This window comes from Parasteatoda tepidariorum, chromosome 8 (assembly GCF_043381705.1).
Source record: "Parasteatoda tepidariorum isolate YZ-2023 chromosome 8, CAS_Ptep_4.0, whole genome shotgun sequence".
Classification (NCBI taxonomy): Eukaryota; Metazoa; Arthropoda; class Arachnida; order Araneae; family Theridiidae; genus Parasteatoda; species Parasteatoda tepidariorum.
Window position 1 is genome coordinate 8,070,626 of NC_092211.1, and position 18,412 is coordinate 8,089,037.

At 28.9% G+C, this 18,412-nt stretch overlaps 2 protein-coding genes and 1 long non-coding RNA gene across 4 annotated transcripts in view; 1 reads left to right on the forward strand and 2 right to left on the reverse strand.

Annotated features, from left to right (window-relative positions):
- LOC107454618 (Threonyl-carbamoyl synthesis 4) overlaps positions 1–5,530 on the reverse strand; it is a 27,556-nt gene extending 22,026 nt beyond the window's left edge. The window contains exons 1-2 of the mRNA XM_016071864.3: positions 5,260–5,530; positions 441–540 (exon numbers count right to left, since the gene is read on the reverse strand). Coding sequence (XP_015927350.2) covers positions 441–540; positions 5,260–5,441 — 282 coding nt within the window. The 5' untranslated portion in view covers positions 5,442–5,530. The remainder of the gene's footprint in view (positions 1–440; positions 541–5,259) is intronic.
- Positions 1–18,412, reverse strand: part of LOC139426217 (uncharacterized) — a 189,318-nt gene that overhangs the window by 22,026 nt on the left and 148,880 nt on the right. The window lies entirely within an intron of this gene.
- LOC107454615 (AP-5 complex subunit mu-1) overlaps positions 5,644–18,412 on the forward strand; it is a 30,185-nt gene continuing 17,416 nt past the window's right edge. Inside the window, exons 1-7 of one of the 2 annotated variants that reach the window (XM_043051159.2) lie at positions 5,644–5,798; positions 7,178–7,301; positions 9,323–9,424; positions 10,630–10,703; positions 10,793–10,862; positions 15,321–15,452; positions 18,315–18,395. In XM_043051159.2, coding sequence (XP_042907093.1) covers positions 5,731–5,798; positions 7,178–7,301; positions 9,323–9,424; positions 10,630–10,703; positions 10,793–10,862; positions 15,321–15,452; positions 18,315–18,395 — 651 coding nt within the window. In that variant the 5' untranslated portion in view covers positions 5,644–5,730. The remainder of the gene's footprint in view (positions 5,799–7,177; positions 7,302–9,322; positions 9,425–10,629; positions 10,704–10,792; positions 10,863–15,320; positions 15,453–18,314; positions 18,396–18,412) is intronic. The other variant, XM_043051161.2, reaches the window with a different exon arrangement.

The following is an 18,412-nucleotide window of genomic DNA, read 5'->3' on the forward strand; positions in this document are numbered from 1 at the left end:
CATTAACATCATTAACTTAAAATAAATTAAAAAGAAAAACATTCCATAAGGATCTGATATTCTCTATCCGAACTGGAGCACTCCGGTTTCGGTTTCAAGCGTGCGCGCATGCGCAAGTCATAACGTGTATACGACATGAAGTCCACGTGAATGATTACATAGCAAACTTCCCACTTTTCGTGAAATGCATGGGATCCACAAGATATCACTGAAAGGAGAAAAGAAATTATTCGGAAAAAAGCACTTTTTATAAACGCCAGCTGAAAAAAGCACCTTTAAAAGCTTTTAAAAACGAAATCCCCAAAAAAGCACTTTTAAGTACTTTTTACAAACACTACGCACCCTGTCGAATCATTANAGAATTCTCTGAAAAGAAATCTACAAACATCTCATTACGCCTATGATTGAAATTATACATACAATTAAGCAAAGAAACTTACTTCTAAAGAAAGTCCACTTTTTGCTAATGAAGAAGATACCACACTTTCGATATTTTCCCGATGAAAGTGAACAGCAATATGAGGTATTACACCACCATTCCTGTAAGGGAATGAAAAAAATTATTTTAATGAACAACATTCTAAATTTGGTGTAAGTAATAAAACTTATGGGTATGTATTTTTTTACAATTAATTTTCCAGGGTGGTTCAGGGGACAGAGTGTTCTACAATGAGGTGAATCAGGTTCGAATCCCAGAGATGGCTTGTCACTTCAAAGGTTTTCCTCTCCTTGCAAGTGCAGGTTAGTTCTATCAAAGTGCAGGTTAGTTCTATCAAAAAGTGCACCACGAAGGCAAATTTATCTCAATACTTCACCCAGAATTTCCTTTGTCTTCTGGATTGGGTTCAAAATGACAAGGTCAAAGAGTTGAGCATTAGTAGTTGTAAACCCAAAATCAGGTCAACTGCTCAACAACGGTTAGGAATACCTTCCAAAATTGATTTTCTTTTGGGCACAGATATATTTATTTTGTCAAGGAAACTGTTTTCCATGAAAAAACTGAAATTTGAAGGCAGAAATTTGTGTGAAAACTCATGTATACCTTTAAATACACTGACTAAGTTTAACCATTATACTATTTCGGTAACTTTGATTGTATAATATGCAATATTGTTATTTCCCCCATCAATCTTCACTTTCAATGATGAAATTCAATAGAAATTTTGTTTTCAGTGTTGCAATCAATATGTAGGGCTGTAATCAGGGGATATTTCCTTATCGTGATCTGTTGCACCAACTTCAATCGCCAAGGTGCCAAATAGTTTATAAACTTGCAAATTTTCTTTAAAAATATATATATAGAGAGAGAGATGTTTGTCTGGGGGGGGGGAGATTTTTGTATTGTTACCTGCGGCAGAATAATTGCCAAGTCTTGGAAACTTCCGTGCAGTAGCCTACCAGAAACTAAAACATAACATCACAGAAAGGGACCAACTCTTAACCACCCCCCTGGGCTAACATCTACATGTTTTTTTTCTTCAAAAAATTTGAAAGTTTTAAAGTCTATTTGGCACCTTGGCGATTGTAGTTAGCGAGATAGACCACAATATGGAAATATCCCCATGTGGGAGTGACTACGAGTTATACCCTTCGAGTTGGTCCTGATCTGTGATGTTTTTGGTTAGTTTCTTGCGAGCCGCTGTCCAGAAGTTGCCAAGACTTGACAATTATTCTGCCACAGATCACGATACAGAAATCTCCTCTGTAGTCAAACAAGTAAATTATTTTTTAACTATTTCATTAGAAAATTTTGAGCATTAGATATGTTAAGGCATCACAGAAGTAAAAAAATATCCCTATCATACAAGACTTAGCTAAGCCCCCACCTCAGAAAACAATTCATAATAAATAGAATTTTGAAATTTATTCTTTAATTTCTATTAGATTTGTTCTTCATATTTCCCAGTCTACCAGTGTACTCTACCAGTCTGAACTAAATTTAATAGTTTTTTCCAGTTTTTAATGATATTAAAAGAAAGTTCATCAACAGCTTAAACTAGCTAGTTGATCATGAACAAATAAACTTAAGTTGATCATGAACAAATAAACTTAAGTTGATCATGAACAGATAGTTTGTAAACATTAAATTTTTAATCAGTTTCTAAAACTGAAATAAAAATGTCTCTAAAAATATTAAACAAATCATCTCAATTTAAAGGGAGTAAATAGATGTTTCTTAACATCCCTGAGGCAGAACTTTTTCAAACCATCTGCGATAAAACTCTCCTGCACTAATATCTTTTTACAAGATATTTTTAATAATGACAAACATATATAATTTAAAATAACAAAAGTGGTGTGTTTACTTAAATAACTATGTAATTTTTTTTTAATGAAACACGTAATAATATTTTATTCTAATATGATGGGTGATATAACTCCGCCACATGAATAGCTTCGGCTATTCCGTGCGCCAGTCCCAAGCCTGGATGAAGAAGGAGGGTTGGGCGTAGGGCTAGTCCCTCTACCCCGTAAAACATCCCTGACTACAGAAACCAAAAGCATATCGGGACAAATTCTCTTGGCGGAAGCAATGACTTGTGAAATCCCAAATGACAGTTATCTAACCTGGAATGAGGAAATCATGCCTATGAAGTGTCGAAGGGAAAACCATTTGGAACCTTCAATGCGGAAGAAGTCATTGATGAAACCTAAATACAAGTTACGAATTGGTGCTTGGAATGTAAGAACTATGTACCAATGTGGAAAAAGCAGACAGGTGTCAATGGAAATGGATAGATACTAATTGGATATCTTGGGAATATCAGAACTAAGATGGACAGGTTTTGGCATGCTAAAACTGGAAATGAACAAAACATTTTGTACTCAGGAGCTGAAGAAAAGCACGAAAGAGGTGTGGCGCTAATCATTAATAAAGAAACAGCGAAGAGTCATTTGGAATGGGAATTAATCAGTGAAAGAATTTTAAGACCACGATTTTATTCAAAATACATTAAACTATCAATTATTCAAGTGTATGCACCAACGAATGNATTTATGGAATTTTAAGAGAAGAACAAGCAGGTTTCCGCAGTGGAAGTGGAACAATGCAGCAAATCTTCACACTTAGAAATATCATTGAGCAAAGCTTAGAATTTAACACCTCTTTATATTTAAACTTTATTGATTTCAGTAAAGCCTTTGATTCAGTTAAGAGAGAGAAATTTTATCACTTTATAATATACCAGAGAAATATATTAACATAATCAAAGATATGTATGATAACAGCAAAGCATGCATAGAAGTAAATGGAGAATTAACTGAATTCTTTTTGGTAAAAACTGGCATGAGACAGGGATGTGTTTTATCAGGATTTTTATTTATACTCGTGATAGACTGGATTATGCGAAACAGCTTGAAAGAAGAAAAAAGGGGAATAAGGTGAAATTTCACAACTACTTTAGAAGACCTTGATTTTGCTGATGACATCACACTTATTTCATCCAAATGTACAGACTTCCAGCTTAAAACAGACAAATTCAACAAATATTCAAATAGTGTAGGTTTATTCATAAACAAGAAGAAAACTAAAGTAATGAGAATAAATCAAAACTAAAATGACAAAATTAAAATCAAAAATCACGAAATAGATGACATAGAGTCATTAAGCTATTTAGGTTCTATTGCAGATAAAAAAAGGTGGAAGTAGTGAAGATATTAGACAGAGAATAATCAAAGCAAGAACATGTTTTAAGGGATAACATAAATTTTGAAGAGAGTCAAATATTGAAATAAAGACAAAAATAGTTGTTTACAAAGGTATTGTTAGAGCAGTACTATTATAAGGCGCAGAAACCTGGAAACAGACTAAGATTGAAATACAAAAATTAGAAACCTTTCAAAACAAATGTTTAAGATTTATTTTTAAAATTTTCTGGCCTTATAAAGTATCAAGTCAAAATCTATAAAAGAGGGATAAAATAAAAACAATAGAAGATGAAATTAAAAAACAAAGATGGAGTTGGCTCGGACATATATCCTTAGAATGCTCAAAGAAAAAATTATATCTGTTGCGCTTACACGGGCCCCTGATGGTAAAAGAACAAGAGGAAGACCCAGACTTACCATCCAGCGCATGTTTTTCGGCAAATTAAAAGAATGTAGAATATCTGGCTGGGAGGTGGCAAGATCTATTGCTAGAGACAGGAGGCGTTGGAGGGATATGCTAGAGGCCTTAAGTGCCCAATGGCACGTAGAGGATAAGTAAGTAAGTATGGGTGATATTCTCGCATTTCGTTGGGGGAGGGAGATGCACAAATTATTTCCTTCTTCCCATTTTGTAAGTAATAATCACAATAAAAAAATTTTAATCATGATATCCGTAGCAGTAATTGCCGAAAAAAAAAATTGACGATGAATCGGACATCTCTACTGTGTGTTTCGCTTCGAAATTAGGTTGTAATAAATAATATCAAATAAAAAAATATTGGATTTAAATACTATGGAGAAGTTACTAACAATGCCAAAAATTTGATAAATTATTGACTAATAAAGTAAATACTCAAATGCACGATTAAAATTTTCCACATTGTTTAAAATATATCGGGATATTTAAAATCCACGTTAAAATAAATATCAATAACTGCCAACAATACAATCGAAACATTACATCGATTTACGATACTATTAGCGTGAATTCAGCGCATCAAAAAGTGATTGTCCAAATGCAATTCAAATATTACCCGATTCGAATATTAATAATACATTCGAATATGATAATTTTTCGAAAATTTCTGTCAAAAAGAAAAGTGACTTTTTTTTTATTTTTAGAACAAAAATCTTTCTGCAAGAACTCTGTAATGTTCTGCGACAATGTCACCGCGATTCTGTCGCGGCGCTAACATATACCCACTTTACCCCATCTGCACAGTTAGAAATCAGTCTTATACATCATCCCAATGTCAAATATCCTTTTCTAATACAATCTCCTCATTTTTGCGATCATCGCAATTACAAGTGTCATAAAAAAATAGATGCGAAGCCTACAACTACAAATTACAAACTTCATCATCCTAATCAAGCATCACTATATTTACCGTGTAGCATATACTAGGATTAAGCTCGAAATGCAATTAGGTAGTAGTCTTACTTTGTTTCATATGTATTATTTATAAAGTCGGGTTCCGCTAAAAAAAAAAAAAAACAGGAAAAAAATGGGAATAGACATTTAAAGATCGAAACAGCAGTTTCATATATTTGAACTTATATTCATGGAGAAGAATGGAGGCAGGAAAAAAAAAACTATGAATTTTGTATTACTCCAAATGTATCTTCATCTGGGATTCGCATTTGTGTCCAAGAATTTTTCCTGTCTCATCGATAACAGCTGCTGCAGTATCATCACAACTTGTTTCAATGCCCAAAACTACTTTTTTTGAGCAGCAGTGACGAAATAGTTTATGAAATACTGTTCGTTTTAGAAAAAGTGCATTCAAATTCATGATCTCTAACAAGACTAATATTAAATTTTTTCATTCAGCAAGAAACTAGAATAATTGAATTCGATTGATATTTACCGGTAAACGTGGTTATATTTATCAGTCATAAATCAAGCTTATAGCTTGCTCAATGAAGGAAGATAGTAAGAACTGAAAAGTAGAAAGCTATAAGCTAATTTTCAAAATAATACTTTTATTCATATCATAAGTTCTCATTCATTCATTTGATTTGATCTTAACTTTGCACAATATTTTTTATAAACACATAGAAATTTTGAACGGGTTCTACAATATGAGCGTCAGAGCTCTTTGGGTATTGAGTATGTGTAAAGAAGACTATGGTAATGTATTATTTTATAGGTGAGTGTTTTCTCTCTTTTTTTTGTTATACCTTCTTTCTCAGGTAAAATAAAAAATTTATGTACATTTTGATCAAGCCCACCTGAGTTTTATGTTAAAAGCTCCTATTGTATTTATTCATTAAATCTGCCATTGAGTTGAAAGGTTGATTCAAAATTATTCTAATTTTCGCAGGAATAAGCCGTTAAAAAAATTAAGATTATTTTGAAAATTAAAAAAAATTCGGATTGAACCCTACTCATTTCAATCGCTAAACCTCAGCATTGTTTTTACAGATCTTTTTGAATAACTTTGCCATACGAGGTTACTTATTTATTTTTTAATATACTAACAAAAAGTCTAATTCAGTATGAATTTTAGGGCATTTTTTAAAATCAAATTTAAAAAAATTTGAAGCGTACATATACTTGGTTAAGGGGGCTGAAGTTGGGAATACCCAACTTCAATCACCTAGGTGCCAAATAGATTTTAAACTTGCAAATTTAAAAAAAAAAAATCATGTAGGTGTTTGCCTGGGAGTAATTATGAGTTATACCTACCTTTCGAGTTGGTCTCTTTATGGGATGTTTTTTTTTAGTTTCTTGCAAGCCTCTGCCTGGAAGTTGCCAAGATTTGGGGATTATTCTGCAGCATATCAGGATACAGAAATCTCCCCTGGTTAGGATTATTCTCAACTGGTTAAATTTTTTTATAAGTTTTTTTTTTCGAAGGGAGGGATATAAATAATTTTTTATGTGATTCTAAAGCTAATTTTTAAATAAATGCCTATTTTTCAAAGAAAAAAATGCATCTTTTAAATGTATATTGTTTAATAATTTTCTAGAAAAAGGCTTTCAAGTTGTTTATTAATTTAACTTTTTTTCATAGTTTACTTTTTTTTGAAAAATAAATGAGCTCTCAGATTACCTTTAATTATTTCTATGAACTTCAAATTTTTCTGTTTTGATAATGAAAGATAATTACCATTTGAAATATACTCATAAAATAGCATGAAAGGATAATTGAAACATTGTTTAGCATATTTAATATTACACATTTTGATAAATACTTACGATGTTACGGGAGTGTCCTTTCAATACTTAACGCGCCATGTCCTTTCATACTCCTGTAGAGAACTGTGCAATAAGTACTCATTTATAGGTTATATTCTAATATAACCCTAAATCAGTTTAACAATTACAGTCAGTTACTTTTTAAAATACCTAAATAAGCCATGCATTGCATTTAATTTGTATGTGAATCATAATTAAAATTGTCCTAATGATTGAATGCTGATCTTTAGATGAGGATTTTTAACTGTGTTATAATTTTTAATATACTTATCTTACATTTTTCATTTTTTGACGTGCAACAAAATTAAAAAGCTTGATTTTTTTTAGACATTTTCCAACTGTTGAAAAAATGTGTAAAGTATTAGAAGAAGGAAGCTATGTACCTCTACCATCTGTTTCTTCTTTTGCGAGCAATATTTTAGTCACTTTAGGGTTAACTGACTCTAAACAGGTAACTTTGTCCTTGTTTATCGGTTACCTCTTAAAAAGCTATTAATATGCACATTACTTAGCCAATCTGCAGTTTAACTAGAATGATCTGTTACATTGCGGAGTCAAGAGTTTTTCACATTTTGTGATGTGTGCATTAATGATTTCTTTAAAGTTCAAAAAAATTTTCTCTCGTTCAATGAACTAATTTATTGATTATATTTATTGACATGATTCTTTAGATTTTAAAAAATAAATAAAATGAAAAATAAATTATAAATTTTTAAATATATATATACAGGGGTCTGTCCAGGCCGAATTTACTACCGTTTAGTGGTACCTTCACAAATTCAATTTTAGGTAAAACGGTAGTTTCACAAATTCAACTTTAGGAAAAATGGTATTTTCACAAAATACTTTTTCTTAAAATTTTATTTTTGTCTCCCTTAAGAAACGATAAATCTATATTTTTACCATGTTTTAGTGTTGACTTTTTAATATAATTTTTAATTTTTCACAAATTATGTCAAAATTTTCACAAAATAGGTACTTTTAAGAAAAACCTAGACAGACCCCTGATATATATATATTCTCCAGTTTTATATTTTTGCATTCTTTATTTGTGCCAAAAAATAGGTGAGTAATAAATTTTCTTTTAACTTAAGTATTTATGTTTTGTTTTCAGCTTTATTTAGTCTGCCGGATCTGGCAGCACTCGCTTTGTTTCTACTCTAGGATATACTTTAAATTCAAATGTTCTAAATTCTAATTTTTTCTATTTTATTTTTTTTTCATCCATATAATGTGTAACTTTTTATTAATTATTCTTAATACCTTTACCATACTGATTAATATTTTATGTCGTTTTATCATTAATAATCTTAAATTTGGCTCTAAGTCCGACAATTGAATTCACAGTCCAAGGACTAAATCTAGTCCAGTTATGAATTTGTTTTTATATACAATGTACATATTATGAAATAAAAAAAATAAGCCGAAAAATAGCAGCAATAAGAATAGCAGCGTTGGCCAGATGTGTTTTGAAATTTAATTCTTGAATGGGTTAGTTCATGAGTAGTTAAGTTCTCATATAAAAGGTAGGCAGATGCAGAGGAATATTGTGAAGAGTATATTGTGTTTACATTTAGACATTAAAAGATATTTAATGTCTAAATGTGCTAGATCTATGTTAGGAATTTGTATAGCTTGTTTAGTTGTTTTGCTCTCATCCTCTGTTTCAATAATCAATTGAATTCATTTTATTTCAATGAAAAATATTATGTGCCATACGTAAGTTCGTATTTTGCTTATTTTAATAATATGAAGCATGTTAACAATTTGATTTCTGGAAATTTTATGTTATTTATGGATAAATCAGGGATACTTGTAGCTGATCTAGAATCAAAGCACAATCCTTATAGTTTAATCCAATATTTGTTAATAATGTGAATTAAGTTTAAAAATTGCTTAAAGTTTTTTTTTTTTTTAAGTAGAGTGTTAAAATTTTGAAACTTTAAATTATGCAGGGAAAACCTTATAAATTAAAAGCTAAATAGTTTAAGCTGCACTTTATTTATTTAACTATTGCTTTATTTATTTAAGCTATATTTTATAAGAATTTAAACTATGCTTGTATTCAATTTTCACTGATTGAAAAAAATACTTTTTAAGAAAGCTATAAATGTTAATTTTATGTAAAGTTGGATTAAAAAATAAGCATTTTATTAATTTATAACAATTTTGTATTTTCATTATTTATAATGGTAAAAAATAACTTTTAGCATACATTTTATTGTAATAAAATAAAAATTGAAATATTTCACCATAAGTTACACATATTTTATAATTATATTTTCTTAAAACATTAAGTCATTTGCAAGTGTTTTTATTATTTTTATTGTAAGATTGTTAGCTAGAATAACTTTTCATCTCAGGTTTTATACTGATTTAATTTACATTGTAACATAACAGGCCGAGTTATTGTTAGCAATTTTAGTACTTTTTGAAATTCAAAAAAATCTTCTTAATATTTTCCCCTTTCAGTTTGTAGAGTGGAGAGATAAATGCAGTGGCTTAATGCAACTTCCTCTTGTAGAACTGCATATAAATACACAGACTTTATGGCCAGTTATATCCATCACTCAGGTAAATATTTATTTTCTTACTTTAAAATAAAATAAGTTTGATTTTTGTTTGAAAAATATTTCCTTGTTTTTTCATTTTGTTAAAGGATTTTACTTGTTTATCTTTTCAATTATAAATTTTCTTTTACTAATGCTAATTTCTTATTCTCTGTGATATTTTACTGTTACTAATTACTGTTTTTAAAATGTTTGCATCAAATAAATAACTCAATTTTAAAAAATGTAAACTCAAAATTTTGAATATTTGGTTTTTACTACTTCTTGAATTAGAGAATAATTTTCAGAATGAGTGACATTTTTAATACTATAAAAATATATTTTGAAACTTCTCTGCAAATAATGCTTTCAATATTTAATCTGGATTTTTAATATTTTCAAAGAATTATGTTAATCCATATCATGACTGTATAAAGGTCTTGTTATGCTAACAAACAGACAAACGTTAAGACCTGAGATATTTTTATAATTTTATTTATTCAAAACAATTATAACAAATATAATTTTAGAATCTTCCAACTTAAGAAAATACTCTTTGAAAAAATTTATTCTATAATGTGAAAATTATTTCCAAAGAGATTAATAATACCGATTCACTAAACATCCTCTCAACAAAGTATATGCTATCAGCTCAGCACATTGTTTTCTCACTTTTCAAGTTGGCCTCAACTTAAAAATATAAAATTTGCAGAAGCACATTTTACTCATAACATAAGTGCATCATTTTAATTTATATGACTTTCTTTTTTGTGATTATATTCTCAAATTAGATATCAGCAAACATGAAACTGTAAACAAAAAAAAACTATCTGTTGTGTGTGTTATTCAAATAAAATACTGAATGACGTTTCTGTAGCAAAATCCTCTTATGAGCTTACTTTATTGTATACTTATTTCATTTTCTTAAAGGAAAATTAAAACACTCAGATTCTAAAAAATTTAAATTTATATGTAATAAAAGTTTTTACTCTCACGTTAAAGGAAAAAAAAAAGTGTTTTTTTTTTCAAATGCATTATTTTTTAAAGTGCATATATTCAGCAATAAATTTCACGTGACAAAAATCTTCCATTTTTTAAAATTAAAACTTTTTAATGTTTATTTCAGTCATATTATTCATATGAGCAAACAAAATGTGTCATTAACTTTCCTTTTTGTTATGCTTAGTAATTTAAGGTGTCATCTAGTGAGTTTATCTGTGTACATTTTAGAATAACTTACTCGTTTGTTGTTTGCCATTTGAGGAAGGCATAAGGAATCTAAAAAAGGAAGAATTATTAAAAATGTAAGAAGTCTTCCTTTTTATTTTACTAGTTTAACTTTTTACAGGAGTGTTTATTAAATTTCACTTATTGTGTGTGTTGCAATTTTTAGGCCTTTCATATCAATGGGATTTTCTGTGCTGTTGGGAATTTTAAGTATCATTGGAGCAGCAAAAATGGACGTAAGTATAGTTATTATATATATTTTTTAACTATGGGTTAGAGCCTCTGTCCCGTTTTTCTCTTGGTATCACTTTCTCTAATTTTGTAACCATTATTTTATTTTATTTAAAAGTTGAAAAAATTCACTTGATTTGTTTCTTTAAAGCTAATTAAGTGTATGTGTTACTATGAATGGCCGAAATCAGTGGTTCTTGATTTTCACTAGTGATTGTTGACCATCATGTAGTCGCTCTGATAAATGTCTGAAATATATACTATGTCTACTCTGCCCGGTATACCCTACATCAATGTTTTTTTGTCAGGTTCAGTGCCACTTCCTGGTATACATTTGCTTGGTATGCCCTACACTGATTTTTTTTTAAGGTCAAGTGCCACTACCCGGCATGCATTAACAGGTACTCTTGTCACTAATGTTTCTCCTAATCTATCCTCAGTAGATATTCAAAATTGAATTGATAAAATATCGAATAAATGTATTATCAGCAAATAAATTAATATCAAATCTGATGTAACAAAAATTTGAACGTTTACCAAAGCAACTATGTGATAGTTGACATTTACTGGTGAAAGTCGAAATTTTCTTGATTTTGGTTATTCATGTTATTAAAAATATTCTACTATTTGATTTGGATTTACTGTGTGAATAGGAATGTGAGCTTAAATCTTTGCTACCTGCAGGACAAATTAAGTTTTTGAAAAACTCAAATGTGAAATACAGTTTTTGTAAAATCACTTAAGTTATGCTTAATGTGATCTTTTGTACTGCATCAAATTTTATTTTTTTGTAAAATAATTAAAACAAAGTATATGGTAAGCAGCAAATAAAATTTTTGCAGTAAAAGTATTGGTTACTTCAATATAAAATGCGACATTTAATGTATTGTTTCATTTACAAAAATTTCAGAATTCTTTACATTTTGTATTGCATATTGTTTAAAATTGACAGAATTTAGAAAATATGCTGAAAGTCATGCATTAATCTAAATAATAATCATAAAATACTTAATTGTTCAAATTTTTAACTTGAAATTCTATGATTATAATATAATTCCGCAATTTTAATATAATAATGCAAATTTACTTTAAAAAGATTAATACAACCAATATTTCTACTCTTAATCAGGGTTTGCACCGGTAGGCCCAGAGCTGAAAAATATAGTGGGTTTTTCTGGGTTGGACCCACTTGAAAAACTAATCTTAATACCCCAAAAGTTGTTTTTTTTTCCATTGCATTATTTCTAATCAGTTTTCTTTGCAGATATCGAACCAAATTGTTCTTTGAAATTATCAATTTATAAATTAACATAGTAACTTTTTATGGAAAATTATGATGAACAGATGAGCCAAATACATGAAAAAATAAAGTACATGATTAAAAGCATATTTCAAAATTAAAATATGTTACTTATCTATAAAATCTATCTGTGTGTAATATGCATATCTTATCTATGCGTTATATGCATATACATAATATTTATTACATAATTTATTTGAATTGTAAGCCCTTTAGCATTTGTTAAAATACATTAATGGATATATATTACATATACCTAATATTTAAAAAAGAATAAGATATTTTTAGACAACAAATGTAGAAATAAATTTTTCTGTTAAAAAAAATTTCTGTGTTATTTAAATTTCTGTATATTTTAAAATATTATATCAAAATCATAATTAAATTTATATTGAGATTTCTATTTTAGACTGTACCTGCTTCCATGTACTCTGCCTTTTTCAAAAGAATCTGTATTTATTGATTAAGTTTAAAATATTAAACCCTGAATTTTGCAAAAACCATAATTTAGAATATCAATTGAAAGCCAAAACATCTAATATAATTACCTTATTCAATGCTTCTCTAATGATAGCAGCACGAAAAAGAATGTTTTATGATTTTAGTTCTCATTAAACTGGTGAAATCACACAGGGACTCTACAGAATAGTTTCTGTTACGTTTAAATATTTCAGTAGAGAGACTTCTGATATTTTAAATTTTTAGTTTCATGAAATTGTCATGACATTTGAGATTTAACTTATATTATACATTTTAAGGAGTACCAAAAATTTTTTTATTTCATATTTATGAATCTTATGTTCATTTACCACTATTTCATTTCATAAAAATTTTGTTAATTACAAAAGAATTATATAGTAAACATAAAATTATTTGTTAATGAAATGTAAATGCATATTGTGTATATTGGTTGTTCATGATATGTTCATTTGTGCATAAATTATTAATTAAATTTCGTGAGCATTTCTGTATGTTCAATAAAATCTTAAATTAAATGCATGGAATGTTTCAAAAAGTAAATTTTTGAAAACCTTTTTTCATTCATTTCAAAATTAAGATGTATAATAAAGATAAAAGTTCGTAGTTTTTTGTGCATTGTAAGACACATAAGGAATTTATACGTTGAAAAATGCAAATGAATATGCAACAAAATGATAAGTGTATTTCATTTCATTAATAATTACTTTGCTTCTTAGAATTCCATTTAGTAACTTTAAAGCAAATTATGCATTTTATTTACAATTTAAACTTATCACAAAATTTTTTTTGTTTTACATTTTACAAAGAATTATTTCAGTAACTTCATCACTCTGAAATTCATTATATGTTTGGAAGGCATAGAAATGACTGAAATAGTGATTTACATAACCATTTGTTTATTAATCCCTTTGGTAATAATTGAGAAATTGCTCGGAAAAAACTCACTTCGAAAGGTATTAGCAGCAGAGAATATTTTATTAATTCCATGTTATTTTTTATTTATTGTGGTTCCTTTTAAAATAAGAATTAAATAGTGTTTTCACTTTAATTTATTTTTATATCATAGTAACATATAAAGTTTAACTTAAGGTATTTTAAAAACCTCTTATTGTTTTGTTTTTTCTTTTGAAAATACGTTTCCAATCTAGAAATTGAGGACAGTTGTATGCTAAGAAATAGTATAGAACTCTTTGGATGATGCTTATGAAATTCTGTTTTTAATGCAGAACTTCCTTAAAATTTCAAGAGTTGAATCTCATTGCAAATGCATCAAAACTAGTGGAGTAGATGCAAGCAGTGCTTTCATCCGTCTGAAAACTGCTTTCGCTACATTTTATGCAATTATATTTTGTGTTTTCACTGTTATGTTTCTTATTAAATAAAGAATTTATTACTTTCAATTTAATTATACTCAGAAAACGTTCGTCAATTCAATATCTCCTGGGGTTACCTTAAGATCCCCTAAGTTCGTGGGTGATTGGTGAATTTTTTAATTTATTTTGTAAGGCAATATTTTCTAATTATAATGCAAAGTGGGGGAGCTTTATTTATTGTTACGTCATGAGGAAGAGTTTTTCAAGCAATTGAAAAGAAATTTTATCTGCAGAATCAAAAAAATTATCTAAATTTTAGATTTCTATGAGTTTCACTGCACATTTTAATCAAAAGTATATTATATTAAGATAACATATATTGCTATAAATTTTAGTGCTAAAATACAATTTTTATTAAGATTTAATCATCAATACCTTTTGTAATAATCATTGTACAGTTGGCAGGTAAAAAAAAAAGATTTCACCCTCCATAAAATATATCTTTATTCAAAGAAAGTACGTTTTTGTGTCTGATTTCCTAACTTAATAGTTAGCACTAATTAATTAACATATTAGAGGTCACCCTATTGAACCATTTAGATTGGTACTTAATTCACGGAAATCCAATTATTAGAACAAAAGTTATTCAAGGTCAAGATTNGTCTGATTTCGTAACTTAATTAATAGTTAGCAATAATTAATTAGCATATTTGAGGTCACCAACAGGAACCATTAAGATTGACACTTAGTTCGTGAAAATCCGATCATTAGAGCAAAAGTTATTCAGGGTGCTATCTTTTTTTTTTTTTACGGATTGTACAACTAGAANTTTTTTTTTTTTTTTTTTTTGACGACTGTACAACAAAAATTAATTATTTTAAAATTTAATTTTAATTAAAATGAATCTTTTAAAAAAGGACAAGAAAATTTATCAAAACCCACCTTGCCAGTTGAATGTTTTCAGGTTCCCATAACCTTTTTATAAAACTGAAATTTAATGTGCTCTTGTAGCTTTTTCAATCTCAGAGTAAGTTAAACAGATGATTTCCTCTTTGGTTTATTTTAATGTGAATACCACTACAAAAATATAATTCAAATTCCCTATTGTATAAGACATGTTAACTTGATTCTATTGTGGGGTACCTTTTCATAGATGAAAGTTGACATTGTCGATAACTACATTCCCCACAATATTTTTACTATTTTGAGAGAATTTTCGTAGTCCTCCAAGCATTGTTTGCCAAAAAAAAAAAACTGTCCTCTTTCAGAGGCATATATAAAGTAATAATTTATGGCATTTATTTATTTGCTCATTGATTTTAGCCTACAACTGTTTTTTGTGTAACCACTTATTAATTTTCTTCTTATAGCAACGGCAATCAAAGATAATAGATCTCGCCAATTTCACATCCTTGTCTATGCCTTTTGGAATACCATCAGATGTTGACCTGCCATGCATTGCAAGTAGTTTAAAATTCCCAGCTCAAAAATTTCTTAAAAAGGTAAATTATCCACCCTATGAGATATTTAAAATATAAACAAAATTCAAAAATATGCTGTAAAGTAATAAAAGTTTCTGTCCGTTGCTTTTATATTAAAAAAGAGAAGTTACAGAAGTATGATCAAACAAAGAAAATGATCCTTTTTTTTGAGGCAGCATTTTTAAAATTAACAAATATGGCCACATTATAACTTCAAAAAAATCATACAACTTCAATCGTATGACTTCAAAAAAAAATATTAGAGCATCTCTTTTTACAGAGACAAAATTTCTTTTTAGCATCCATTTTTATGTAATAATTCTGTATCACTTTCATCATTTGGGCTGAGAAGCCATCAAACATTAAAAAAAAAAGACAGTCCTAACACCAAGAATTTAAAATTACCAGTGGTTGCATAGTTGCTAACAGACACATACTAGCCTGGGAAGAATTCAAAATTTGGCGAGTTATCGATAGATAAGATAGTAACATAGCTAAAAATTAAGCCCACCCCTCATTATTGATATTAAATTTTAAGTAATCTTGTTACAACTGTATCACCAAAAAGACCATTAGAATTAAATATAACCCTGCTACTGAAATAATTGTGTGGTTAGAGAAATAAAGTATCTCAAAGACAAATAAAGTTAAAAATAGATTTTTATATTGTCATGATAGTCGCGACACTGAATTAATGAATTACACACTTTCATTAAATAAAAAAGTTAGCTGTTACATTGATTGTTGAGAAATAAATAAAAAGTGATTTATTTTATAATGTTTAGTAAAATTAAATATTTGATATTAAAAAGAAAAATTAAGTTCATAAAATTAAAGAAATTTTTAAAGCTAGGAAATATTTAATGCCTACAGGAGAGTGTTATTCAAAAATTAACAATATCTGAAATATGTTTTTATTTTATTTAATAATCATTTAAAAGCTTCATCATTAGATTAAATTATGATTTGTTATTGCCTGTCTGATAATGACGATCACTTGTTCACCTAGACCTGTAAGATAATTTGAATAGATCTATGTATTTGTTGTCTCTTTCACATCTTGTAAGGAGGCTGTAACATTTTACTGTGGAAACTTGTTCTCGAATAAATTACTGATGTTATATATCTTTATAAGACATAAAACTTTATCTTTGTCAAACTCTACACAATTAAATTTTGCTTCACAATGAAGCATTCATCCCTGGATTGTGTGAATTAAGAACTATTTATTTTTTTAAATATATTCCTGAGACAAAATCTTTGATTAATAACTGCAGTTTAATTACCTATTTTTTAGTATGTTTTTATGCCACAATTTAAGCTAGTATTAAGGAATAAGGTTTCATTAATTAAAATGTAAAAATAATATATTATTTATTTGCTTGAAAGAAAACATCATTTAAAGGTTGCCCAACCACTCTCATGATTCTAGAGTGATTCTTAAAAAGCTTTAAAAATGCTGAACTTGTTGAAAATTGAAATTTGATACCTATAAAATGCATTTCAGTTAGTGAAATAAAAAAAAAAGTATTCCTAAGTGTGAGTTAGTGACTTAATAAGTAAGACATTCAAACAATTCTTCTAAATTTCTTCAGTCTTGCTTTTAAGGAACGAGCCTGTTCTTATTTGTCAACTTGTGATTTATTCCTCGATGGATAATGGTCACAATATTCCTTTTGCAATGGATCACTATGGAATCATGGCAAATAAGTTTGCTAACATTCTGCCTGTGTAATGCAGGCACTGACCTTACCCAACCTGGTCCTCCAGTTATTTGTTGCAGTGCTAAAAGAATCAACAATGCTAGATTTATTTCATTTCATAACCAGCGTTGAACTGTGGAAACAACTATCAAGGTCTAACCCCATAGCATTGTAACTTTGAACCCAACCCAGAAGAAAAGGGAGCATCTGGATCAGCATTGTGACAAACTAGCCTGCATTTGTGTAACACGTCGAATAAAATCTACCATCATTAGCCCAACAGCAAGGAGGTCCTTACTCAGGTTTCGTTTTTCTCTGAAGATATATTTGTGAGCCGTCAACAGAATTCGTTTGCACTTATTAGTCATGACTGCCCTAGCGACAATTTTAAATTGGCCCCAGTTGAACTCAAAATTGGCTCAATATGAGTCCTATATGAGCAAGCACCGATAGATCAATATCAGGATATCTAGAATTTTTAGTATTGGTCCAATGTCGACCTATATAGTACCTATATTGGTTAAATAGGAAATATCGTAAGAATCTGACAATTCTAAGGAGATCTGATATTGGTTAAAGTGGTTGTAAAATATCGGGTGAATCAATCAATTCTATATATGCCCAATATCCGAAAAATAATAGACCTTTGAATCCTTATTAAGCCAAAATGCGTGAATATTGGTCCCATGAGGGCCCCGAGTAATTTTGCTGCTAGGGTGGATTAAAAACCAAGTCACTTTATCCGGAGGTAGGTGCTCTATCCCCTGAGCTTAATTCTAGATTTAGAGTTTATCTTTGAGAAAATGAAGCAGAAAAATTTGGTGCTTCCCTGTGGAAAATAGTATTCCTTACAACAAGCCTAGACCAGTTGGTTGTTAGTCCCTCACAAAACACTTACACAGTTTAACAGATTGTCCAACTTTCCCTTAAAGTAACAACATGTGTGGGGATAATTTGGACTTGGACCAAGATCTTGTGTGCAGCTGTTAAAAATCATTGCAACTTTTATTATGTTTATAGGCTGTGCATCCTACACTGTTGGTTAAACTGTTTTACCGTATTGTTTGTACACACTACAAGGATAATCTTAACTTGATTTGATTGTGCTTATGAGTTATATGTTTTTATGTGTTTTTTTAAATGTTTATTTGTGTTAAGAATTTTTGTCCAACTTTTTCAGCAACCAGCATGGAAACCCTCTGAATCCCGAGGTAAGCAAGTCATCAACATAAAAATATTGGAATTCATTCGATGTATCTTGGTAAGTCAATTGATCCT